The sequence below is a fragment of the Delphinapterus leucas genome, chromosome 10, assembly GCF_059928025.1.
Source record: "Delphinapterus leucas isolate spDelLeu-1000000601 "Yukka" chromosome 10, BTC_Dleu_Yukka2, whole genome shotgun sequence".
In the NCBI taxonomy this organism is placed as follows: Eukaryota; Metazoa; Chordata; class Mammalia; order Artiodactyla; family Monodontidae; genus Delphinapterus; species Delphinapterus leucas.
Window position 1 is genome coordinate 41,712,545 of NC_143138.1, and position 27,642 is coordinate 41,740,186.

The window sequence follows — 27,642 nt, forward strand, 5'->3', positions numbered from 1 at the left end:
AACGTGCTTCTGTTTAGAATATATCTTATATTAGGAAAGCAAATGTAAAATAAATGTAGAAAAGTACTTTAGGAATCCATGCCATGTTTGAGCGGAGTTAGTACTTTGTAGATATTCCCTTGCGACTGTGGTCCATCTTGAGGATGATGAAAACTGTTAACAGTGGTGGTCAGTGATAGACATTTTCTTTCCTTCTGCAGATATTCCTGAAATTCCAGAGAGCATCTCATTCTGTAAAGCACTACAGATCGCTGACTTCAGCGGAAACCCACTGACTAGGTAACCTTTCTGCTTGCTTTTCTGTCCATAGTACTAAGGGTACCCTTTTTGAACACGGGGACGTCAGGAGCCCCTCCTGTGGCTCCTGGCTCAGTCGTGAGCCCACCGACCAGTGGATTCCAGGCGCCTGTGTTGCCAGGGTAACTGGGTTGATGCCCAAACAGCAATGCAGGGACCAGCCCTCCAGAGTCCATTCTAGATGTCTCTCTGGGCCAGGTGGGCCCATTTATAAAATTTCTCAAGACTCTTTAAGCAACCTTGAAGAAAGGAAAGTACTCTTCCTTTCCTTTTCATTCCCTTTTTTTTGTTTTTTTTTTAAAGTGTCTAGAAAAATTGAGATTGAGTTAAAATTTGGGATTCATCTCATCTGTCTCAAAATTGCTTGGATCTTCTTGGGTATGGAGCGCTGGGGAATGCCCTATTTCGTTTTGTTTTTCCTGTATCTGCTTATTTTTAAGAAGTATAAATATGTCTTAAAAACAATTCTGGTTTTTCTCTTTTGAATTTTAGTTATTATGTTACTAGTAATGTTTATTTTTATGAAAAATAGTACTGTAGTAGGCTCTAGCCTGATAGCTTTCTAACTCACCACCGTTGTCACGTCTCGTCCTCTTTCTTAACCATCATCCGTACGGTTGTCCCTCTTTCTCAAACCTTTCTGTAGCTCCCCGTCCCTGTAAGATCAAGTGGGAGCTCCCGGTGTGCTGTGCAGCCTCCCCCCCGCCCTCTGTCTGACCTTGGCCGGCCTTTCCACCTGCGTGGCCCTCAATTGCCTTGTCTGATGTTGTGGCCTCTGTAATAAAGGGCTCCAGGTCTCTGATTTCACTCCCCCTCGTTTTGACTGTGCCAACTCTTTCGCTCTCCTTTAAGATGCAGCCTGAGCATCACATTTCTTCAGGAGGCCTTTCCTGACGACTCACCGAGGCCCCTCCTCTGGGCCCTGTAACCCCTCTCTGCATACTTTTCTCATAACACTCGAAACCTACATGTAAATGATCACTTTGACCAAGGCCCCCCAACAAGATGTATTTATTCCTCTGTCATTTACGGTTCTATCTGCAGCCCTACTGTACTTTCTGGAATGGAGTGAGCCCTCAGTGTTTGTTGAACTGAACTGAGCTATTTGTGCTCAAGGCAGCTCGTAGGGTTGGGCAGCTGGGAAATATTATGCTTCTCTGGAGTTTTTTTGTTAACTCTTCAGTTGCTTAATCCCCTTGTCTACTTCTTTAGTGTTTTTCCCCTAATGTCTGCTGATATGTGACTTTATCATCATTTCAAAACTCTCTTGACCAGAACACACTGCATCGTATGAGGCCTTACTCAGTTTTCACCCTGGACTTGTTTTTGGCAGGTTTCTTAAAGGAAAGCCGTTTTAATTTGGGAGGTGTGCTCTTTTAAGAATTAAGACGATGTCTGTGAGTTGAAGGGACCTTAAAAATTATTCAGCGTGGCCTAGTGATTTTATGGCTGAAGAAACTGAGGCTCCAAGAGGTGAAATGACCTTTTAAGATCATGCAGCCTCTGAGCAGCAGCTCAGACTAGCTTTCCTCTCTCCCGACCTTAAGTCTGGCCTTCCTCTTCTGGTCACATCACTGGTTTGGCTCTTAATGTTAAGAGCCAGTGAAAAAAGCAAATCAGCCATTTAAAGATACAATTTCCTTATATTTACAATCATTTTAGCTAGTTTTAAAATTATATATAGTTTCTGGTAAAAACTCAGAATCGTTAAGTTGCATCTTTTGAAATATAAATTTAAAAAATCTTAGCCCTATTACACTATGGAAGAGGTTGCAACTTCGTACAAACCATTCCTGAGAATGTATTTCATCGATTATGAAAATCCTAGTTAATACTCTCATCTTTCGGGGCCTGCATTTGGTTTTGAAGTTTGGAATTACCTGTATTAGATGTCAAACAGCATAGGAATTGTTTTTTAAAAAAGGAACCTAGAGGGGCTTCCCTGGTGGCGCAGTGGTTGGGAGTCCACCTGCCGATGCAGGGGACACGGGTTTGTGCCCCGGTCCGGGAAGATCCCACATGCCGCGGAGCGGCTGGGCCGTGAGCCATGGCCGCTGAGCCTGCGCATCCGGAGCCTGTGCTCCGCAACGGGAGAGGCCACAACAGTGAGAGGCCCGCGTACCGCAAAAAAAAAAAAAAAAAAAAAAGGAACCTAGAAAGAGGAAAGAAATGAAAGATTCTAATCTAGAGACTATCACTAAGGCAAGAAGTCCTCACCACCCCCTGCAAAAAAATAGTTATGTGTTCTTTTCTCCATCTTAGCAGATTTATGTATAAGCATTTTAGATGCAATGAGATTTTTTTGCAGTTTGTGATTTTTCCTCTCCAAATACTAGTAACCATAGAAATATTGAAAGTAAACTTTCTTTGCAGGTATTTAAATAATACTTTTATTTTGAATCCTTGCTCTTCAGTAGTCTAAGGGAAGTATACAGAATTTCTCTTTGTGTAGAACGTTGTGAAACATATAATCATCTCACATGATTGGCATATTAAATCAGAAGAAAAATATTAAGAAAGTAGCAATTGGCTGTCAGCTGATCAATTGTAAGTAATCCATAGCTTTGCTCTGGGTATTATAAGCTACAGGAAGAAAAAAAAAATCAAGCAACTGTCTTGTGTTTTATTATAATATTGTGGACTAAAATTTCTATTTTCTGTTAATCAATAAAGTATTTTCACTCTTAGGCACTTTCAGCTTCAGGAACTATGTATCATTTTCTTTCATAGCCATACACTCGGTAGGCTCACAACATTGTTTCTCCTTTATTCTTACAGCTTGAATATCTTTCCTCTCTAATTATTTCTGGATCACCCTGTCAGCAAGTATTTATCATACCCCTGTACTGCTAGGTAGACCAAGTCCTTATTTTTTTCCTTATAAATAGAAAAACAAGACAAATGTGCCATACATAAAGTAATTTTAGGAGGTTATTTCAGTCAGCATACAGAAGAAGTCTTTATATTTATTTTAGTATGCACCATATATGCACTTCTCTTTTTCAACTATAACAACATTTTTTTTTTGTTTTAGATTGCCAGAAAGCTTTCCCGAATTGCAGAATTTGACATGTCTTTCTGTAAATGACATCTCACTGCAGTCTCTGCCTGAAAATATTGGCAAGTAAGTTTTTATGTGAAGTTTGCGTATACAGGGTGAAAGGGCGTTTATATCATCAACTCCACTTCCTTCGCTTTTACAGGTCTTGTTTTTCTCCTCAGAAAGCCGTTTAGCCAGTCTTCAATATCTCCCTCAAGAAAGCCTCTGCGTTTTTGCATCCAGTTGCCCCTAAATTTTAATGGTTAAAAAGGATGCTGCTACTTGTTACTAGTGAAAAACCTAATTTGTTTTGAAGTTTTCTCTAAACCGATGGATTCCAGAGTAGTTAATTGAAGCGAAGTAGCATGTGTTATATAGGTGGTTATTAAATACTGTCAGAAACGACTACTCCTAGTAATTTCATTGAAAACATAGGGCATGTGCCCTAAACAGCAGCTCTGACAGCGTTTGTGTGCCGTGGACCTGGGAACGGGGAGTTAGGGTGGTGTGTCTGGAGAGCAGGCGTGGTGTGTGTGTGTGTGGGGGGGGGGGAGGTGGGCTGGGACGGGCACGTGTCCACGATGCTGGCTCGGAGGTCGGGGAGGACAGCCATGTCAAGAAATAAAATCCTGTGGAGAAACTGTATGCTGGTGAATCAGTGTTCTTTTGCACATTCCCACAGATGAACTGATTGATGGAATTATCTTAGTAGGTCTGCTCGTCTTCTCCATCCCTTCAGGACAGACATTGGCTTAAAGCAGTCTGGTGGCTCATGCTTGACCACTTAAAAGCCCACCGTGGCCAGCCGACACTGGTGGACCGGTGTGTCCTGCCGTCAATAAAGGATTTCTCTCGTCCTTACCCGTCCTGCCTAAGTTCTAAGATAAAACAGAAGCTCGCCTTTTGGGGAACTGCAGTGTATCTGGGTCTGTTCTGCAAAGGTTCTCTTGCCAGACGTCTGAAGCCCCCTGCGTCCCCTCCTTGCAGGAGGAGGACGGCTGGCTGCCCTGTTTCCGTCTGCAGGTCTCTGTTCCTCTGAGGTTCACGCTGATGATTGGACACTGGGCCAGCACATGTGCTGATTAAGAACTGTGCCCCTTAGCTCTCAGGAAGGGACAGAGACAAGAGGGTCCCTGAGTTCATGGTACCCGTTGTGGAGGAAATTAACAGTGTTTTGCCATGGATTTCATGCACTGCACTCTTGCTGTGTCAAGTTTCATATGTTTCTAATTAATATAATAGCCACTGAAATACTGCTGCTGCCCTCCTCCTGCCCCTCGGGGGGGGGGGGGGTCTCTGGAATCTAATTCCCTTGAGACCCTCCTCCACTCTCCCCGGCCTCCCACTGGCCTGATGGCTGCCCCTTCCATCCCCTCATTCATGTCTTTTTAAACAGGTTTCATGCTGAGAGAAAATATGTTCTTATTAAACCAGAGTTCCCTCTCACTCCCTACTGCATTGTTTTTATGGAAAATGTTACTTAACAATCCTTTCAGGATAATTTACGATAGCCTTTATGCCACTTTTCTGTTAATATCTATGTTTGTTTTTGTCAACGTTCAGCGTTTCTTGTGTATCTGCTTTTTTGATCAGTAATAAGGGCAGTTTTTTGTTTTGTTTCAAGTTTAGATTTAATCAGCTTGTGTTATTATTACAGCCTCATATATACCGCTTGTTTCCAAAATAAAATGCCACTTTGAACTTGAACCGTGTGGTGAATAATCACCCAGAAGGTAAGAATATTGGTTAGAGGAGTGAATCAACTGATTTTTATTAGGTCAGCTGGTGAAAATTAATGGGAAACGGGAAGTTTCCTATTCCTGGTTTTGTTACCGTAGCAAGAGACTCCATGGTTTCTTCCTGTTGGACTTAGGGTTTATGTGTCCGTTCTCACTTAGTAGAAAGAAACGGAGAGCAGACTCCTCCCTGGGGAAGACTGGACCCCTCTTGTGCCCTGGACGGTGCTGAAAAGGCACTTGAAACGGCTGAGTTGGTGACTGTCCAGGAGATCTCCTGTTTGCATAAGCATACTGTACTTTAAACAAATCGTTATTTGACACTTACCAACTTTCCTCTTGGGAGGGACTCTTCAGTTTCCCGAAGATTCCCACATGGTTGCTCTGGAGCATTTAACCAAATATTTAGTAACCAGAATACTTCTCAGAGACAGTATGGTATCGTAAACAAGGCACAAAGATCGGGTATTACAAAAAATACGAAAATGACATCGAATGGCCACTTGCATGACGGATACTCACTGTTGTCTCTGTGGATTCTGAAGTGGAGGTTTGGGCATAAATTAACCCTGCCTGTTTGGTCAGATGGGGCAGCTACCTCAGCATTGGCCTTTTGAGCCTCAGTTGACGATGGGATCTCGGTGTCTCCTTTCGGCACCTGGCACGGCACGTGGCCTTAACTGGGAGAACTGTGGGTTTCTCCAGGATCGGGTGGGCGTGTCCTGCCTGGAGGAGAGAGCCCAGCCTTTAGGACAGGCAGCCTTGCAGGGCCTCGGAGCTGAGGGTACCCTCTTCCATCCCGTGTGATTCGCTGACGGCAGTTTGAAGAGCATTCGGGCGTTGATGGCAGAGTTGGAGCTGGAGTCCGGCGCTCCTGGCCCCAGGCCTGCTTTTCCCCCACTCCACCCCCATCACCGTAGGACAGCCACCTCCCGCGGCCCTGAGGGGCTCAGCGACTTTCTCCTCATTCCCCTAGTGACACCTAACAGTCCATTTTTTAAGTAGTCAGGTCCAAACAACTTGATAAGCATTTTTGTCCTAACAACCTAGCAGCTGTTCGAAAAAGTAATAGTATACATTGAAAGACTGAATATTTGTATTTCCTTCTTAAACATCCCCAGATCTGTGCTCTGGGAGGTGGGTTACCCGACGGGCACCTGCCCAGCTTCTCAAAATACCACGGCATTTCCTTTTCAACGTCCTGGGCATTTGTCACCGCTTTGCAAAGATGCACTGTCCTCGACAGGCGTGCAGAGGTCCCGTGAGTTTGCCTCAGTGAGCAGTAGCTTGCTGCCGTCGGAATTGCTGAGTGCACTGTTTGGGTGCTTGGGAGTCTGCAGCATCAGCTGTTGGTGATGAGCAGCAGCCAGCATCGCCCAGGTGGTTCATGTCCTACAGGGCGCGGCTACGTGCCAGGTAACCGTCAGTGCAGTTACCTCGATAAAGCAAGTCTCTCAGGTAGTAGAATCTTTATAATACTTGTGGCAAGATGAGAAATGATCAGGAAAATCTTTTGAACCACAGAGAGTTATACGGGCTACTTCGTGCAAAAGCACACATTTTTCTTTCGCTAGAATAAAAGTGTCTCAAATTTGTTGACTCTTTTCTGTGATGGCCCGTGAGTACATTCCTTGGTCCTTCAAAGGAAAGGTGATACCTAACAAAGAGCGGGAAACGAACTCACCTTCAATGGGTGTTTTAAAACCCCTTTGTTAACAATAGAAAAATACACCTTCTGATTTAGTCTTTGTGAGCAAGTGTTTGATGTTGGGGAAGATGGGAATTTATCAGCTGAATTTCAGCAAAGACCTTTCCATAATCAGAAGAAATTTGAAAAAATTGGTCCTAGTGGTTTAATAAGAGCAGCTGATAACGCAGTTCTTGGATCAGTGTAACTTTGCGAGGTGTCTTTTTCACCTGTTACAGCCATTAAACAAGTATCAAAACAAATCACTTAGAATCAGTTTTGTTCCCAAATGTAAAACAAAAGATTTACTACATAATACAGTATTTTCAGTCTCATTGCTTTCACTAATGAGAGCCAGAAAGATTTTTGTATCTTTAGTAAAATATTTAAAAATATTTTTTCTTTTGTTTTATCTTCTACTTAAATTTTTTTGGTTTTAGATATTTTATAATGTGTACAATATAATGGCACATAGTGCGTCTATATATATTTTTTTAAACAAATAGAAGGATTATGAAGGTTTACTCTTAAACGTGTGGGGACCACCACTCTAGAGCAGACTGTTTGGGAGTCCCTTAAGCCAGAGACCAGTGGTTCTCAAACTCTGCCTTGTTGGGCCCCTAGGTGTTCCTGGGAAGCGTCTGCCGGGAGTTGTGGAGAGTGTGGACCAGTGCCCTGGTTCGTGGTCTCTGCTGGTCCCTGTTTGCACCGGCACAGCTCTGCTATTAGCTTTAAAGTTTTTGTTTTTTTTTTTTGTATCGGTGTTACATATAATATTTTCATTTAAAAAGTCTGCTGTATATGTGTTTCACTTGAAGTTTGGAGACCCCTGTTTCAGATGCTTGGTGGTGCTTGTTTATTGTAGCAGCCTGCATTGGGGAGCTTTCACTGGGTTATAGATCCCGCTGAGCTCTGCTCAAACCAAGCAGAGAGCTTCAAAGCCTTTTATGAAAGTGAACTTCAAAATTCTTTACCTGCCTCCTCTCTTTACAAACTGGCTGAGGTTTTTCCCCACCTAATGGTTGAAATTCTGCCTCTCTCATGAAACCTTCTCCAGTGATTGGAAGAGGTGAAATAGATCCCAGACTCAGATTCCCTGACCGCCCCTCCCCTCCCCCCACATCGCGCACACAATCGGCCCTTGAGTGCTTTGTCTGCGCACAGAAGGCTAGTTCAGTGTTTGATTTTGTGTGTGTGTGTGTGTGTGTGTGTGTGTGTGTGTGTGTCTGTTAGCGTGTGCACCCAGGCCACCTTGTCTCCTGTAGCCATGGGGCTCTGGGTCTGAGACGCTCTTTGTGTCTCTACTGACCCTGCCATGGCTCTGACACACTGAACAAGTTCGTGGGACGAGGTGCACAGTGTTACCTCCTGCATGCTGCTGGTTTCCAAGCTGACATCGTAAATGAACCAGTTAGGTTCCAGACGCTTTGTGTTGGGACCTCGTTAACCTGTTCCTCCACGGTCACTTTTTGGGCTAAATGCTACATAGGTTCTATAAAAGATTGACATAAAGAAACAACTATGAAAAGAACCTGCTTCCATTGCCCTGAAATCTTCTACTGAAGAATAATTATTATCCATTAATATTGCTTAATTTCCCCCATATAAGGAGCCACTAGGGAGAGATTTTTAAAATATTTATTTTTAGGGGGAAAAATGCCTCACCGGGAGAACTGTAAGCGTCTTCCTTTTAATAACAGTTCTGACATTTATCACATTTCCCTTTCTGCTTTTGTTGCCAGAAAGCTCAGAGCTGGTTCCCACGATCAGCGAGAGCAGCTGTGTTAGTTTCCATGGGATGAAAGGACCTGGAGACCTGGGAGCAGAGGTGCTGCGTGGCATGCACAGTGGGTAGGGGGAGGTGGGGCGGTGCTCTGATGGGCACACCTGTCCTGTTACAGCACCCTACTCACAGGTTAGCATGAACCATCCCTAGTTTCATTAGCTTTGTCTGTAAAATGGGGGTAAGTAATCTGCCCGTGTGTGTGTGTGTGTGTGTGTGTGTGTGTGTGTGTGTGTGTCGCTGGTGGGTGGTAGAGCGGGGGTTTGAACTTGGTTTCTCCCTGGAAAAAGCTGCATTTCCTTTGCTGCAGGTGCCCCACTGAGCACACTAGTTTCCTCCTCCCTTGCCCGGCCCTCATTTTCTCATTCATGAAACTTTTTACATATTTGCACTTTTTAAAGACCTCTTTAAATCCCTCTTAGAAAAAGTTGGGGTAAAGTTAAGTAAAGGACTTTATCATCGAAGGTGACACTTAGCACAGAAGGGCAGCGGTGGAGGAGGAGGGAGACCTTCGTAGGACCTTCGAGAGTAGAGTTCCAAGTCCGGGATGGGCTTTAAGAAAACTGTCCGAATAGAACGGATTTTTCAGATAGGCCCTTGAAAACAGTGCCAAGTGACAATGACTTTTTACTATCGCTAAACACACCTGGAAGATTCTACCGGTCAAGCCCGAAAGGATAATTTTGCTTTAAAGAGTTTTCAAACGTTGGTACGAAGTGTGAATGAATTTTTCTCTCAAAAGAGCTTGTTGATAGTGAAAATAGTTTTCTTGAGACCAGTTGTATCAATTTCTACTCAAGTAAATCACAAACTGCATTTTTTTGCTTATCAAAAGTGAGGTAGCCTGCAGACAGACATGATACCGTATATAGAGAATCCTAAGGAATCCACAGGAAACTATTAGAGCTAATAAATGAATTCAGCAAGGTTATAGGATACAAGATGAATGTACAAAAATCAGTTGTATTTCTATATAATAGCACTGAACAATCCAGGATGAAATTAAGAAAACAATTCCACTTATAAAGCACCAAAATGAATAGAATACTTAGGAATAAATTTAACAGAAGAAATGTAAGACATGTGCACTGCAAACTACAAAACATTGTTCAAAGAAGTTAAAAATGACCTAAATAAATGGGAAGACATCCTGTGTTTATGGATTAGAAGACTTAATATTGTTAAGATAACAGTACTCCCCAAATTAATCTACAGATCAACTCAATCCCCATCAAAATCCTAGCTGGCTTTTCTGTAGGAATTGATGAGTTGATCCTAAAATTCATATGGAAATATGAGAGACTCAGGATAGCCAAAGCAGCCTTAAAGAAGAAGAGCAAAGTTGGAGGAGTCATGCTTCCAGATTTCAAAACTTAACTGCAAAGCTGCAGCAATCAAGACTATGTGGTACTGGCATAAGAACAGACATACAGATCAATGGAATAGAATTGGAAATTCAGAAATAAACCCTTGCATTTATGGTTAACCAATTTTGACAAGAGTGCCAAAACAATTCAATGAGGACAAATAGTTTTTTTGTGTGTGTGTGTGTGGTACGCGGGCCTCTCACTGTTGTGGCCTCACCCGTCGCAGAGCACAGGCTCCGGACGCGCAGGCTCAGCGGCCATGGCTTACGGGCCCAGCCACTCCGCGGCATGTGGGATCTTCCCGGGCCGGGGCACGAACCTGTGTCCCCTGCATCGGCAGGTGGACTCTCAACCACTTGCGCCACCAGGGAAGCCTGAGGACAAATAGTCTTTTCAACACATGCTGTTGGGACAACTAAATATCCATCAGTATGCAAAAGAATGAAGTCACACCCCTACCTCACACCACATACAAAAATTAACTCTAAATAGAGCAGAGACCTAAATGTAAGAGTTAAATCTTTGATAGGAAAACATAGGGGTAAATCTTTGTGACATTGGATTAGTCAGTGGCTTCTTAGATATGACATGAAAAGTCTGAACAACAAAAGAAAACATGGGTAAATTGGATTTCATCAAAATCAAAGGCTTTCTTGCATCAAAGAATACTATCAACAAAGTGAAAAGACAACTTACAAGTGGGAGAAAATATTTGCAAATCATATATCTAGAATACATAAAGAACTCTTACCACTCAACACTAAAAAGACAAATAACCCAGTTAAAAAGAGGCAAAGAATTTGAATAATTTGTCCAAAGAAGATATACAGATGGCCAATAAGCACATGTAAAGATGCTCAACATCATTAGTCATCAGATAGATGCAAATCAAAACCACAATGATACACCACTTCACACCCATTAGATGACTGTCATCAAAAAGATGAATGAATGTTGGTGGAAAAATTGAAACCCTCATACATTATTGGTGGGAATTTTAAATGATGCAGCTTAGGGAATGTAAGTTGGTGGAGCCACTACTATGGAAAACAGTATGGAGGCTCCTTAAAAAACTAAAAAAAGGTTTACTGTATGATCCAGCTGTCCCACTCCTGGGTATGAATCTGGAGAAAACTCTTAATTCGAAAAGATACATGCACCCCAGTGTTCATAGCAGCACTATTTAATACAATAGCCAAGACATGGAAGTAACCTAAATGTCCATCGACACATAAATGGATAAAGAAGATGGGGTATATATATACAATGGGATATTACTCAGCCATAAAAAAGAATGAAATAATGCCATTTATAGCAACATGGATGGACCTAGAGATTATCATACTAAGTGAAGTAAGCTAGACAGAGAAAGACAAATATATGATATCACTTATATGTGGAATCTAAAAAATAATACGAATGAACTTATTTAGAAAACAGAAACACTCTTGCAGGCATAGAAAACAAACTTATGGTTACCAAAGGGGAAAGGTGGTGAGGGATAAATTAGGGGATTGGGATTAACAGACACGCACTACTATATATAAAATAGATAAACAACAAGGACCTACTGTATAGCCCAGGGAACTATATTCAATATCTTGTAATAACTTATAATAGAAAAGAATCTGAAAAAAGTGTATATATATATAACTGAATCATTTTGCTGTACACCTGAAACTAACACAATATTATAAATCAACTATACTTCAATAAAAAAGATGCAGCCCCTCATCTGAGGGAGCAGGTCCTTCCTCAGAAAGTTCAACATAGTTACTATATGACCCAGCAGTTCCACTCCTTGTTATGTTTACCCAAGATAATTGAAAACATATGAAACATATGTTTTCATATGGGGAAAACATATGTCCCCAACGCAGTGGACACGGGTTCGAGCCCTGGTCCGGGAAGATCCCACATGCCGCAGAGCGACTAAGCCCGTGTGCCACAACTACTGAGCCTGTGTGCCACAACTACTGGAGCCCATGTGCCACAACTACTGAAACCCGCACGCCTAGAGCCCGTGCTCCACAACAAGAGAAACTACTGCATTGAGAAGCCCGCACACCGCAACAAAGAGTAGACCCCACTCGACGCAACTAAAGAAAGCCCGAGTGCAGCAACAAAGACCCAGTGCAGCCAAAAATAAATAAATTTATATTAAAAAAAAAAGAAAACATATGTCTATAAAAAATGCGTGCGTAGATGTTCATAGCAGTATCATTCATAATAGCCAAAAGGCAGAAACAACTCAAATTTTCATCAGTGATGAACTGATAAACAAAATGTTCTTATGTCTATGTAATGAAATATTATTCAGCCATAAAAAGTAGTGAGGGGGCTTCCCTGGTGGCGCAGTGGTTGAGAGTCTGCCTGCCAATGCGGGGAACACGGGTTCGTGCCCTGGTCCGGGAAGATCCCACATGCCGCCGAGTGGCTGGGCCCGTGAGCCATGGCCACTGGGCCTGCATGTCCGGAGCCTGTGCTCCGCAGCAGGAGAGGCCACAGCAGTGAGAGGCCCGCATACCGAAAAAAAAAAAAAAAAAAAAAAGTAGCGAGGTACTGACACATGCTACAATGTGGATAAACCTAGAAAACACGTTAAGTAAGGAAGTCAGACAGAAAAGGCCACATGTTGTACGATTCCATTTATATGAAATGTCCAGTATAGGTAAATCCGTAGAGACAGAAATTAAATTAGTGGTTGCCAGGGGCAGGGGTGGGGTGGGCCAGGGTGAGGGGAACAGGGTGCGGATAAGGAATGGTTCTGATGGGTCTGAAGTTTCTTTTTGGATGATGGAAATTTTCTGGAATTAGGTAGTGGTGATGTTTGTACAGCCTTATGAATATACTGAAAACCACTGAATAGTACGCATTGTAAGGGTGGATATTGTAGTATGTGAAATGTATCTCAGTGTAAAAAATAAAAAGAATGGACGTTAGGCAAACTTGAGCCTGGTGCTGCCGAGGGATGATGCTATACCTGGGAAACGGACCTAGGTTTATTCTTACAGGCACTCCTCCCTGAGGTAGGCTTACAGGCAATGTGCTGAAGTCGTTTTGTCTCAGTTACTGGCACCTGTTGATCAGCAGGTCTGCACAGCCAGAGCCTCCAAAAGGTCCAGGTGTTGTGGAGGGGTGGGGGCGGGGTAGGGAGGATATAGAAGCCCCATCGGGAACTTGTGGAGGATTTTGAGAATCTGGGGAGGCTCTGCCTCCATCGGGAACTGCTGTGTCTTGACTTTGTGTATCTGGCTCCATGAGATTCTATATCCTTTGCCATTAAAGAAACTGGTGCCATCAGGAAAAAACAAAAAAAGTTAAGTTAGCCTCAATATGTCTAGACATCTCTCCTCTGTTTAATTAAATTTTCTCCTGGAAAAAGAGCATTCTTTAAGAAGAAGAAATATAAGCAATGGACTGGCATGGTGCCCAAAACCCAGTGGTCAGTCACTAAATGGTTATTATCAATAAAGATTTGATTGTCACCATATGCTAATAGAAGTGGAAGAAGCAGATAAGCCCTGGGTTCTCTGGCAGATTGAAGTCAAGTGTGTGGTTGTGATTTTGTGTCTGCTGCCCTTGGGAATGGTGACCTGTTAGTACGTGCTGCCTGAGAGGAACCAATCTTTTTGAAAACTGTTACTGTATTTAATGGTCTTGTTTTTTTTTTTTTGAGGCCCAGAAATTTCTGTAAAATATTTGTTGTTCCAAAGACAAAATGAACAATTTTTAGAAAAATTTCTAGAGCAAAGCCACCATAAGGAAGTTTGTAACTAGAGATTTCTTAAATACGAATCTGGTATTAAAAAAGCAGAAACACTATGAATGTGTGTTTCTCCCCCATTCCAGTCAAATGTTATTGCTGTAAATGTTTACAGATTTTATATTTTAATGGTTTAATACTGTACTGCCGTTTGTTTGCTCGGGGCACCTTAATTTATTTTATTCTTTACTTTCTTAATGATGTTGGCCACCGAAATGGAAAAAAAAATCCAAGTGGTTTAGAAAGGAATTTTTGAAATATAGTGGAGAACAGATGTAAATTTTTTTAAAGTAACCCCTCATCCAGTCCCTGAAATAGAATCCTAAAAATATAGTTGGCCTACATTCTGGCTTACAGAAGAGTATAACTCTTGTGCCTGCTCTCAGGGACCGTGTAGAACATTAAGATCAGTGTTCTGGAAAGAAAGCCTTCTGTGCACACTCTTTCTGCAGGAGCTTGTTAGGTGTTTGTCTTTCTTTTCTTTTTTTAAGCCCCATTTGGTGGTAAAAACGGCGGGAGTGAAGGGAGGATAGAAGATAGTGGTTTCTGTAGGAGGAGGATGAGGTCCTCCTGATGGTATCACGTAGAAATTTAATTTGCCAGAAATTAAAATTGAAGGGTAAAATATCTGTTACTAGGGGAGTGGTTAAAAAAATTAAGGTCTACATGGATAGAGAGATACTATGCAATTAAAAAAATACTGGGGTGTACAGGTAAGAAAGGAGACAAATATCTGCTCTGTATAGGATGCTACCTTTCGTGTGAAAGAAAGGAGTTAAGCCTATATATTCATACCTGTTTGTCTCTGCATAAAAGGCAACTCTGGGTGAACACATAAATATCTGACAAAAAGGGTTATTTCTAGTGAGAGGGTCTAGGTGGTAGGAAACCAGATAGGTGAAAGACAGAAGTAGGGGGAAACTTATTACTGAGTACTTTATTTTACATACATGTAGGTTCATGTATTACCTATTCACAAAGTTGACTTCACAAACTCAAGGGTTAAGATGGTGATTAAAAACGCAGATTCCCTGGTGAATCTTGGCTCTGCCCCTTCCCAGCTGTGGAAGACCTTGTTCAGGTCCCCTCTCTGTGCCTCCATTTTCTCATCCATAAAAGTTAATTCTTGGAAAGCGCTTGCACCAGTATCGGTTGTATAGTAATCTGCTGATATCATTATTAGAAGTCGGAGGATTAAAGACCAGTCATTCTCAATTTGCATCTCAGTGTCTAATCTTTGGTCACATATGTAAAAGTATTAGAAGTACCGGACGCTTTCTTTCATCTCTGTAACACCACGTGTTGACTGAGGCAGCTGGTAAATGCACGCGGAGTTTCTCTTGGCCTGTGGTTAAGAGCCTGGCCTCTGAAGTAGACAGAATTGCATTCAGGTCCCCCAAATGCATCACTTCTCAGCGGCGTGTCCTTTACTCGGTACTGCTGAAAGATATGCAGAGATGCTGGAGTGGAATTGACCAGGTTGCCTTGATGGGGACGGCTCCATCCTGAAATCTTTTTTTTCTAACATCTTTATTGGAGTATAATTGCTTTACAATGGTGTGTTACTTTCTGCTATATAAGGAAGTGAATCAGTTATACATATACATATATCCCCATATCTCGTCCCTCTTGCGTCTCCCTCCCTCCCACCCTCCCTATCCCACCCCTCCAGGAGGTCACAAAGCGCCGAGCTCATCTCCCTGTGCTATGTGGCTGCTTCCCACTAGCTATCTATTTTACATTTGGTAGTGTATATATGTCCATGCCACTCTCTCACTTTGTCCCAGCTTCTCCTTCCCCTTCCCCATATACTCAAGTCCATTCTTTAGTAGTTCTGCGTCTTTATTCCTGTCTTGCCCCTAGGTTCTTCATGACCATTTTTTTTTCTTAGATTCCGTATATATGTGTTAGCATACAGTATTTGTTTTTCTCTTTCTGACTGACTTCGCTCTGTATGACAGACTCTAGGTCCATCCACCTCACTACAAATAACTCAATTTCGTTTCCTTTTATGGCTGAGTAATATTCCATTGTATATATGTGCCACATCTTCTTTATACATTCATCTGTTGATGGACACTTAGATTGCTTCCATGTCCCGGCTATTGTAAACAGAGCTGCAATGATCATTGTGGTACATGACTCTTTTTGAATTATGGTTTTCTCAGGGGTATATGGCCAGTAGTGGGATTGCTGGGTCATATGGTAGTTCTATTTTTAGTTTACTAAGGAACCTCCATACTGTTCTCCATAGTGGCTGTATCAATTTTCATTCCCACCAACAGTGCAAGAGGGTTCCCTTTTCTCCACACCCTCTCCAGCATTTATTGTTTGTAGATTTTTTGATGATGGCCATTCTGACTGGTGTGAGATGATATCTCATTGTGGTTTTGATTTGCATTTCTCTAATGATTAATGATGTTGAACATTCTTTCATGTGCCTGTTGGCAATCTCTTCTTTGGAGAAATGTCTATTTAGGTCTTCAGCCCATTTTTTGGATTGGGTTGTTTGTTTTTTTGATATTGAGCTGCATGAGCTGCTTGTAAATTTTGGAGATTAATCCTTTGTCAGTTGCTTCATTTGCAAATATTTTATCTCATTCTGAGGGTTGTCTTTTCGTCTTGTTTATGGTTTCCTTTGCTGTGCAAAAGCTTTTAAGTGTCATTAGGTCCCACTTGTTTATTTTTGTTTTTATTTCGATTTCTCTAGGAGGTGGGTCAAAAAGGATCTTGCTGGGGCTTCCCTGGAGGTGCAGTGGTTGGGAGTCCGCCTGCCAATGCAGGGGACGCGGGTTCGTGCCCCGGTCCGGGATGATCCCATGTGCCGCGGAGCAGCTGGGCCCGTGAGCCATGGCCGCTGAGCCTGCGCGTCCGGAGCTGTGCTCTGCAACGGGAGAGGCCACAGCAGTGAGAGGCCCGCGTACTGCAAAAAAAAAAAAAAAAAAAAAAGGATCTTGCTGTGATTTATGTCATAGAATGTTCTGCCTATGTTTTCCTCTAAGAGTTTGATAGTGTCTGGCCTTACATTTAGGTCTTTAATCCATTTTGAGTTTATTTTTGTGTATGTTGTTAGGGAGTGTTCTAATTTCATTCTTTTACATGTAGCTGTCCAGTTTTCCCAGCACCACTTATTGAAGAGGCTGTCTTTTCTCCATTGTATGTTCTTGCCTCCTTTATCAAAGATAAGGTGACCATATGTGCGTGGGTTTATCTCTGGGCTTTCTATCCTGTTCCATTGATCTATATTTCGTTTTCTTTGTGCCAGTACCATACTGTCTTGATTACGGCAGCTTTGTTGTATAGTCTGAAGTCAGGGAGCTTTATTCCTCCAGCTCTGATTTTCCTTCTCCAGATTGCTTTTGCTATTCGGGGTCTTTTGTGTTTCCATACAAATTGTGAGATTTTTTTGTCCTAGTTCTGTGAAAAATGCCAGTGGTAGTTGGGTAGGGATTGCATTGAATCTGTAGATTGCTTTGGGTAGTAGAGTCATTTTCACAATGTTGATTCTTTCAATCCAAGAACATGGTCTATCTCTCCATCTGTTTGTATCATCTTTAATTTCTTTCATCAGTGTCTTATAATTTTCTGCATGCAGGCCTTTTGTCTCCTTAGGTAGGTTTATTCCTAGATATTTTATTCTTTTTGTAGCAATGGTAAATGGGAGTGTTTTCTTAATTTCACTTTCAGATTTTTCATCATTAATGTATAGGAATGCAAGAGATTTCTGTGCATTAATTTTGTATCCTGCTACTTTACCAAATTCATTGATTAGCTCTAGTAGTTTCCTGGTATCATCTTTAGGATTCTCTATGTACAGTATCATGTCATCTGCAAACAGGGACAGCTTTACTTCTTCTTTTCCGATTTGAATTCCTTTTATTTCTTTTTCTTCTCTGATTGCTGTGGCTAAAAATTCCAGAACTATGTTGAATAATAGTGGTGAAAGTGGGCACCCTTATGTTGTTCCTGATCTTAGTGGAAATGGTTTCAGCTTTTCACCATTGATGATGATGTTGGCTGTGGGTTTGTCATATATGGCCTTTATTATGTTGAGGTAAGTTCCCTCTATGCCTACATTCTGGAGAGTCTTTTTTTATCATAAATGGGTGTTGAATTTTGTCGATAGCTTTTTCTGCATCTATTGAGATGATCATATGGTTTTTCTCTTTCAGTTTGTTAATATGGTATATCACATTGATATGCATATATTGAAGAATCCTTGCATTCCTGGGATAAACCCCACTTGATCATTGTGTATGATCCTTTTAATGTGCTGTTGGATTCTGTTTGCCAGTATTTTGTTGAGAATTTTTGCATCTATATTCATATATTCATCAGTGATATTGGCCTGTAGTTTTCTTTCTTTGTGACATCTTTGTCTGGTTTTGGTATCAGGGTGATGGTGGCCTCATAGAATGAGTTTGGGAGTGTTCCTCCCTCTGCCATGTTTTGGAAGAGTTTGAGAAGGATGGGTGTTAGCTCTTCTCTAAATGTTTGATAGAATTTGCCTGTGAAGCCATCTGGTCCTGGGCTTTTGTTTGTTGGAAGATTTTTAATCACAGTTTCAATCAGTGCTTGTGATTTGTCTGTTCATATTTTCTGTTTCTTTCTGGTTCAGTCTTGGGAGGTTGTGCATTTCTAAGAATTTTTCCATTTCTTCCAGGTTGTCCATTTTATTGGCATAGAGTTGCTTGTAGTAATCTCTCATGATCCTTTGTATTTCTGCAGTGTCAGTTGTTACTTCTCCTTTTTCATTTCTAATTCTATGGACTTGAGTCTTCTCCCTTTTTTTCTTGATGAGTCTGGCTAATGGTTTATCAATTTTGTTTATCTTCTCAAAGAACCAGCTTTTAGTTTTATTGATCTTTGCTGTAGTTTCCTTCATTTCTTTTTCATTTATTTCGGATCTGATCTTTATGATTTCTTTCCTTCTGCTGACTTTGGGATTTTTTTGTTCTACTTTCTGTAATTGCTTTAGGTGTAAGGATAGGTTGTTTATTTGAGATGTTTCTTGTTTCTTAAGGTAGGATTGTATTGCTATAAACTTCCCTCTTAGAACTGCTTTTGCTGCATCCCATAGGTTTTGGGTTGTCGTGTTTTCATTGTCATTTGTTTGTAGGTATTTTTTGATTTCCACTTTGATTTCTTCAGTGATCTCTTGGTTATTAAGTAGTGTATTGTTTAGCCTCCGTGTGTTTGTATTTTTTATAGGTTTTTTCCTATTATTGATATCTAGTCTCATAACGTTGTGGTTGGGAAAGATACTTGATACGATTTCAATTTTCTTAAATTTACAAAGGCTTGATGTGTGACCCACATCAAGACCACATCATGGTCTATCCTGGAGAATGTTCCATGAGCCCTTGAGAAGAAAGTGTATTCTGTTGTTTTTCAATGGAATGTCCAATAAATATCAATTAAGTCCATCTTGTTTAATGTATCATTTAAAGCTTGTGTTTCCTTATTTATTTTCATTTTGGATGATCTGTCCATTGGTGAAAGTGGGGTGTTAAAGTCCCCTACTATGATTGTGTTACTGTCCATTTCCCCTTTTATGGCTGTTAGTATTTTCCTTATGTATTGAGGTGCTCCTACGTGGGGTGCATAAATATTTACAATTGTTATATCTTCTTCTTGGATTGATCCCTTGATCATTATGTAGTGTCCTTCTTTGTCTCTTGTAATAGTCTTTGTTTTAAAGTCTATTTTTTCTGATATGAGAATTGCTACTCCAGCTTTCTTTGATTTCCATTTGTATGGAATATCTTTTTCCATCCCCTCACTTTCAGTCTGTATGTGTCCCTTGGTCTGAAGTGGGTCTCTTGTAGACAGCATATATACCGGTCTTTTTTTTTGCGATACGCGGGCCTCTCGCTGTTGTGGCCTCTCCCATCGCGGAGCACAGGCTCCGGACGCACAGGCTCAGCGGCCATGGCTCATGGACCCAGCCGCTCCGCGGCATGTGGGATCTTCCTGGACCAGGGCTCGAACCCGTGTCCCCTACATCGGCAGGCAGACTCTCAACCACTGTGCCACCAGGGAAGCCCCCAGTCTTTTTTTTGTATCCATTCAGCCTATGTCTTTTGGTTGGAGCATTTAATCCATTTACATTTAAGGTAATTATCGATATGTATGTTCCTATCACCATTTTCTTAATTGTTTTGGGTTTGTTATTGTAGGTCCTTTCCTTCTCTTGTGTTTCCTGCCTAGAGAAGTTCCTTTAACATTTGTTGTAAAGCTGGTGTGGTAGTGCTGAGTTGTCTTAGCTCTTGCTTGTCTGTAAAGGTTTTAATTTCTCTGTCAAATCTGAATGAGATCCTGCTGGGTAGAGTAATCTTGGTTGTAGGTTTTTCCCCTTCATCACTTTAAATATGTCCTGCCAGTCCCTTCTGGCTTGGAGAATGTCTGCTGAAAGATCAGCTGTTAACCTTATGGGGATTCCCTTGTATGTTATTTGTTGTTTTTCCCTTGCTGCTTTTAATATTTGGTCTTTGTATTTAATTTTTGATAGTTTGATTAATATGTGTCTTGATGAATATGTGTTTCTCCTTGGGTTTATCCTGTATGGGACTCTCTGTGCTTCCTGGACTTGATTAACTATTTCCTTTCCCGTATTAGGGAAGTTTGCAACTATAATCTCTTCAAGTATTTTCTCAGTTCCTTTCTTTTTCTGTTCTTCTTCTGGGACACCTATAATTCGAATATTGGTGTGTTTAATGTTGTCTCAGAGGTCTCTGAGACTGTCCTCAATTCTTTTCATTTTTTTTTTCTTTATTTGGCTCTGCAGTAGTTATTTCCACTATTTTATCTTCCAGGTCACTTATCTGTTATTCTTCCTCAGTTATTCTGCTATTGATCCCTTCTAGAGAATTTTTAATTTCATTTATTGTGTTGTTCATCACTGTTTGTTTGCTCTTTAGTTCTTCTAGGTCCTTGTTAAAGTTTCTTGTATTTTCTCCATTCTATTTCCAAGATTTTGGATCTTCTCTCCTATCATTATTCTGAATTCTTTTTCAGGTAGACTGCCTATTTCCTCTTCATTTGTTTGGTCTGGTCGGTTTTTACCTTGCTCCTTCATCTGCTGTGTGTTCCTCTGTCTTCTCATTTTGCTTAACCTACTGTTTTTGGGGTCTTCTTTTCGTCGGCTGCAGGTTCGTAGTTCCCGTTGTTTTTGGTGTCTGCCCCCAGTGGCTAAGGTTGGTTCAGTGGATTGTGTAGGCTTCCTGGTGAAGGGGACTAGTGCCTGTGTTCTGGTGGATGAGGCTGGATCTTGTCTTTCTGGTGGGCAGGTCCACGTCTGGTGGTGTGTTTTGGGGTGTCTGTGGCCTTATTATGATTTTAGGCAGCCTCTCTGCTAATGGGTGGGGTTGTGTTCCTGTGTTGCCAGTTGTTTGGCATAGGGTGTCCAGCACTGGAGCTTGCTGGTCTTTGATTGGAGCTGGGTCTTGGCGTTGAGATGGAGATCTCTGGGAGATATTCGCTGTTTGATATTACGTGGAGCTGGGAGGTCTCTTGTGGGCCAGTGTCCTGAACTTGGCTCTCCCACTACAGAGGCTCAGCCCTGACGCCTGGCTGGAGCACCAAGAGCCTGTCTTCCACATGGAAGTTGCAGGTATATTGCCTGTCTCAAAAAATATCTTCTGGAAGAAGATCTTCAGGAGAAGGTCTTCTAGTCATGCACTTAAATCACTTTTTTAAATTCCATAAGACATCTTCTTAGTAGAATAGGCCAGTATCCATTTTTTAAGTGCTACGGATTACAATGGGAGTTCCATCTTTATATTCCATACACTATCGGAGGCCTGAGTAGTGGAAGCTGTGGACCCGTGTTCAGGGCCGGCTGAGGTCTCCAGTCTCATAAGGGAACCGCTGAAAAGGCACAGATGGCACCTGCCACCTTCAGACCAGTCCCAACTTCAGGCTAGGTAGCGGTAAACTCAGTAGCTGTAGCAGGACCTTCTTGGCAGCAGCCAGCTCTTCCTTCACGACCTCCCCAGCGTCTTCCCATCCTGAAGTCTTGATTGAAGATGCCGTGTTTGGAAGAGCCAGGAGGGGAGATCATTCGTCCATTCATTTTAGTCTTAATGTCTCTGGTCTAAACGTGCGTTCAAGCAGACCATGTTTTATGTCGGTTCTTCCTAGAACGGCCTGGAGAACCACGTTCTGGAGGGGCTGGTAGGATTCTCTGTTTGGTCTGGGACTGTCCAGGGCAAGTTACTGATGAGAACCAAACCCATGGTTTCATTCGAGAATCAGTTAATGATCGAACTGAGAACGAACAGTCCAGCTTACACTCCGAGGTTTGGGGTTACGTGGGAGGTGGGCGTCTGTAGTCAAACCACTGTCTTTGCTTTTTATTCATTGTTGTTCCTCGAGTCACCAATTATGGGTGATGTATCCTTAAAAATTGGCCAGTGCCAGCCGCTCCCCATCTGTAGGCCTGTCCTTGGAGGAGGTTTTGGGCAGAGAGGATGACTCTTGTGGTTGATAGCATCTTATAGCAATCTTTTCAGATACCCTGACTTGGGGCACACGTATTTGTGAGGCCCCTGATTGAGCTTGGGCACTGGGCTATCTCAAGGAAGCAAGGTACCAAACTGGCTCTGTTAACTTGAAGGGAATATATATCATGCCCTATTACTGCAATAGATATGATTGTATTCATTTTAGGGGAATTGAGGTGCTGTGGTGAAGCACTTCAGCCAAGCAAATCCAAGTAGTTGTGAGGGATGGCCCTCGTTCCTCTCAGACTCTTTTTAGATGACCTTTCATCAGTGGGTCCCTTGAGTCTGATTATAATATCCCAGTTTCTTCAGTTTAAATAGTTTAAGATAACGGGGAAGCATCACCCCAGAAAGGATATTATTTTATACACTTTATTTTAAATTAATTTTTGAGTTTTGAAAGGTTACAAAAATAGGATATTTTTTGTTGTCACTGTAACTAACACCCATGCATCCACATTTCCCTACTATCCCCAAATGATAGAAACTAAGAGGTTTTATAGTCAGAACCTTCTTACGTAACAGGGTGTCATATTTGGGTGTTAGCACGATAGGTGATGTTGTTATTATAAGTTCTGTATATTCACAAGCCTGTTGGTGTTTTTGCAGCATTTTCACTCAAGAATGATTTGCTTTCAGTAACTGTGGCCTGTGCCTTTTCCCCTTAAGACAAAATTTAGAGATAATTTCAAAATGTGTTATCATATTTTTAAAGTGACATAAATCAACAAAAACCCCAATGTCCTTGGTGTGGTTGAGGAGGTAAGATTTCTGTATTTGCCCCAAATTGACAAGTGTTTTTATTTTATTTTATTTTATTTTTAATATTTATTTATTTATTTATTCGGCTGCACCGGGTCCTAGTTGTGGCACGTGTGATCAGCATGCAGGATCTTCGTTGTGGTGTGCGGGATCTTTAGTTACGGCATGTGAACTCTTAGTTGCGGCATGTGGGATCTAGTTTCCTGACCAGGGATCGAACCCGGGCCCCCTGCATTGGGAGCGCGGAGTCTTAGCCACTGGACCGCCAGGGAAGTCCCTGACAGGTGTTTTTAAAATGTAAAGTATAAAGAGAGAGTTCCAGAGAATGGTGTTCCCCAGGGCGAGGGCAGAGTCTTGGCTTTCACCAGATTTGAATTGTGGCTTTGCCGCTGTCTGATGGACCTCACTTTCCTAATGGTGTCATCCCAGTGGTATTGACAATGTGCTGGTTGTTCCTGGTCCAGAGATGACCCAGGTAAGGCGCCTCACCCAGCGTCTCCTGCCCCAGGTGGCGTCCCAGGTGGCGGGCGGGTCCCAGCTCTGTTCTGTTTCAGGCAGGAGGCCTCAGACCAGGGCTGCAGACCTTGGTGCAACACTCAGTAGCAGGGCCTGGGTGACACTGCTCCTTTGCAAGATGCTTTTGATGCTGCCCAGGGAGTAAAGATTTTGAAGCAAAGAAGGACGTTTCCCCTCCTTTCATTAGTGGATGTCTTTAGCGGGTCAAAAGAGGCATGAAAGTAATGACCATTAAATAGATAGAATGACAATTCTATCAGTGGTTTTGAAAATAGAAATGTGAAAACAGCCAAATGATGATCACCTTCCCCATAAAACTGGCTATAGCGGTTCCAGGAGCATTTAACATTGGAAACAAAGCCCTTTGTTTTTAAGTTTTTACTTTTACAGTGAGTTAACGTCCTGTCTCCCCCTTATCTACAGGTTGCTTTTGGGGGCAGACACTGCACCCTCTCCCTCCCATGTTCTATTTCTTCTACGTAAAGGCTTGGCCCCGAGGCAGTAGAACTGGGTAGCTGCGACTCCCACCTGGGTGCATTCTGGGGAGAGACAAATTGATATTAAATCCACAATTACTTATTAGCAGGGATATTGACTTTTTCTTTAAAAAAAAGTATGTTATAAAGAGTTGTATTTGTTTGCTCTTGCTTTAATTGTGAAAACAGTTACTCAGTTTCTAAATTTCTAAAATTAGTTTTAGTTCTCTAAAATTAGAGGAGGAGATACCGTATCTGTGCATTTCCTAGTATAGTTCAAATACGCTTTCAAGCCCATGGGCTTTACGTGTGTATATGTATTGTTCCTGAAAATCAAATTTACATTTTCTGATATTATGAAACCGGCTTTGTCAGTGCCCGCGATTCTGGCTTTGATGTTGGAAGGAGTACAGAGGATTAAGGCAGATGAGACTGTTGGGATGATGTCTGACTCCCCGTGTTCTGTGCGCTCACACGTAAATGCCTTCCAAATCTTGTCGTTACTCTGGTGACATTAGCAAAAGCTGGAGTTCTCTATTGGTTAGAGCTTAGCACAGTGCCTGCTGGAGAAATAGACCAACCGATGATCTACTGAATCAGTACGTCGTGCCAGTGCTGACATACTTGGACGTGTGGTGTCTGCTGATTCAGAATTGCCACTGCCACCCAGATCGTCGGCATCTGGGGAGAACATCTGTCTCCTTGCACCGTGTTCCTAGTAGACATGGATTACAGCTGAGAGGCAGGAGAATCTGCTGAAAAGAGTGCCATTCGGGGTTTATTAAGAATAAAAGCGGGCTTCCCTGGTGGCGCAGTGGTTGAGAGTCCGTCCGCCTGCCGATGCAGGGGACGCGGGTTTGTGCCCCGGTCCTGGAGGATCCCACATGCCGTGGAGTGGCTGGGCCCGTGAGCCATGGCTGCTGAGCCTGCGTGTCCGAAGCCTGTGCTCTGCAACGGGAGAGGCCACAACAGTGAGAGGCCCGCGTACCGCAAAAAAAAAAAAAAAGAATAAAAGCAACATTACCACAGCCACTGCTTATTGACCACGGTCTCGCATCGTGGGCACAACGTGGAGTATGTTATTACTTGAGTCCTCCTGCATCTCAGTGCTCCCTTGCCCTGTAAACTTGTGGTCTTAAGTAAAGCATGTGGACTTTCTGGACCGGTATGCCCACTGCTTTCAAACGGGCATGGTTTCTCACTGATTTTTGTAAGAAGAGCTCCGTGAGATTAAAGGCTTTCCTGTTTTTATGGCAACAGCACATTTTCGACATTCTAAAGCCTAGAAGCACATATTCGGCTGCTATCTCGGTCCTGGGAGTGGTTGTCTTTCAAGGGCCAGAGAGTTATTTTCACATATCAACTGTACAAAGTATAGGCATGAGGGTGCCTTACTGTGATGACCCTGCTCTTTTTATTTTAATATTAAAACTTGGGAAGTGGAGATGATGCTGTTTTCAGTGGGGGTCGGGGTGGTCAGAGATGTTTTCCCCTGGGAAGTGACGTACAGGGTCTTATTAAGAGTTGCTCCTTGTGGAGTGTGTACTTTGTGGGGGGGTGGAGTAGGAAGAATCTCAGGAACTTTCCTTATACTTTTTCCTTCTGTTCATTTCTAGTCTTTATAACCTGGCTTCACTGGAACTGAGAGAGAATCTTCTTACGTATCTCCCTGAGTGAGTCTCTGGGGAAAAGGAGAGGGGGTTATGTACTGAATGAACTTCTTGAAGCATTAAAAAAAAAAAAAAAAAGTACTACAGTATCTTGTCAAAAAGAAATTCTGTGTCTTTTGGAAAATTTGAGAGATGCCAGCCTTCTCTCAATAGTCCTTCCTGTGCAATAATTATGACCATAAAATCCAGATGAATCTTATTTTGGGAAACTAGTCCAAGTGAGGAATGCCATACTGCTCAGCATTTCTAAGTCCTAAGAGCTCCCTCCCTTTGTTTTTTTGTTTTTGTTTTTAATAGCTCTCTAACCCAGCTACGGAGACTAGAAGAACTTGATTTAGGAAACAATGAAATATATAATTTGGTAAGTCTGTACTGAAGAGAGATTTGAATTTCACCTTGTCCTTATTTTGGGGGAGATCTGTATTTTGGGGGAGATCTGTAGGGATGCTTGTAAGCCAGTGTTTCCACGGATACAGCTTGGCAGCATTAGAGAATGTGCTTCAGTTCACACAGGTTAAGAATTATGATTCAGGGGTGGAGGGTCACGGCTAGAGATGATGGGTATCAGTGGAAACAGCTGGCATTCTTGGGGAGCATTGGGGCTACTTTTAGGAAGGGAGGCTGATATTGGAGAAGTACCAACAAACGACCTCTACAGTACCCCATTACTAACTGTTGAATTAGGGTTCTTTCTTAATGGAAGGCTTGAAATTGGAGCTTTGTTACCATAACATTGCTTTTTGTTTTAGCCAGAATCGATTGGCGCTCTCTTACATCTAAAGGATCTCTGGTTGGATGGAAATCAACTGTCAGAATTACCTCAGGTGAGTGGTAATTTCACACTGTCTCCCCCAAAATGTAAAACCACCACCACCTTCATGTGTTTCCTGCCTCTACATAAGATTTTCTGTAGGAGGGATCTTGAAAACCAAAACATTGGTTGAAAAAGCAGATTTGGAAAAATATATTGAGCATTCATCGTGCTGCATTGCTGTAGAAAAACTGAAAGCCTCAACCCACCGTTTCTAAAGATAATAAATATATCCTTTAGTGTGTGAAGTCTACATTTTATTTCATCCTTGCTTTATGCTTGGCTTGCCTGCTTGAAGCCCAGCAAATTTGGAAGTTACCAGGATGCCAGATTGAGATGGTAGAAGTTTCTGCCACTGTTTGTGATGTGCCAAGTGCTTTGGGATAAGTTGGCCCCAGTTTGCCCCGTAATAGTTGATGTAAAAGCAATGCAAAAAGCTTTTATTTCATATTTTTTCCAAGTGTTGCTATGGTTTAGCTGGAATGTCACACGCTGTTCATGTTTTTCCTGCTGTTACCAAGTGTGAGAACCATGTTCGGAATGAAATGGAGTCTCGTGTGGGCTTCTGAGTACGTCGTGGTCACCTGTGGGTCCCAGCAAGCAGGACCCACTTTCTGTTCAGTTGAAAGAGAAACTTGAACTAACAACAACACAAGGGCATTTTCCCCCTTACTTTGTTTTTCTCCAACTATTACTGAATTTTACTCTTTGCTGTCTCTTACAGCCAGGGTTTGAAGTCAGAATATATTTCATGATGGTCTAGGTGTGTGTATTTTACAGTAATTCAGAAGCTGTCTGCTGGGCTGTGTGAACCTGTCGTGATGGGACCGTGCACTTCGGGTGGGAAATGTGTTTCGGTGCAGGGAAGCCTAACACTAGAAAAAAGCACTTAAGTAAAATTCTAATTGTTGTAGTTATAGCTGGAATTACCATTGACATCACCCACGACTAATGCAACTAAGGAGCTAATTTGAGTGTATTTCTGAGTTCTTGGCTGCATTTGGGAAAAGGATAGGACAGAACAGTAACTGGTGTGGGCAAGGGTTTGATTAACACTTAGATTTCTCTAGGAAATTATGAGAAATCTTGATAGAGAGGATTCTAGTTACTTAAGAGTCGAAGGATGGGGGGAAGATGCCAGGAAGTTATTAAGAAAGTACTAAAACATCAGCTGTATAGGATGGATAAACAAGGTCCTACTGTAGAGCCCAGGGAACTGTATTCAAT

At 42.1% G+C, this 27,642-nt stretch overlaps 1 protein-coding gene across 5 annotated transcripts in view; it reads left to right on the top strand.

The window, feature by feature from the left end:
* The window catches only part of LRRC1 (leucine rich repeat containing 1), a 127,229-nt gene that overhangs the window by 72,634 nt on the left and 26,953 nt on the right, over positions 1 to 27,642 (top strand). For all 5 annotated transcript variants that reach the window (XM_089918912.1, XM_089918913.1, XM_089918914.1 and 2 more), the window contains 5 exons: positions 201 to 279; positions 3,332 to 3,421; positions 25,551 to 25,607; positions 25,902 to 25,965; positions 26,354 to 26,428. In XM_089918912.1, coding sequence (XP_089775038.1) covers positions 201 to 279; positions 3,332 to 3,421; positions 25,551 to 25,607; positions 25,902 to 25,965; positions 26,354 to 26,428 — 365 coding nt within the window. The remainder of the gene's footprint in view (positions 1 to 200; positions 280 to 3,331; positions 3,422 to 25,550; positions 25,608 to 25,901; positions 25,966 to 26,353; positions 26,429 to 27,642) is intronic.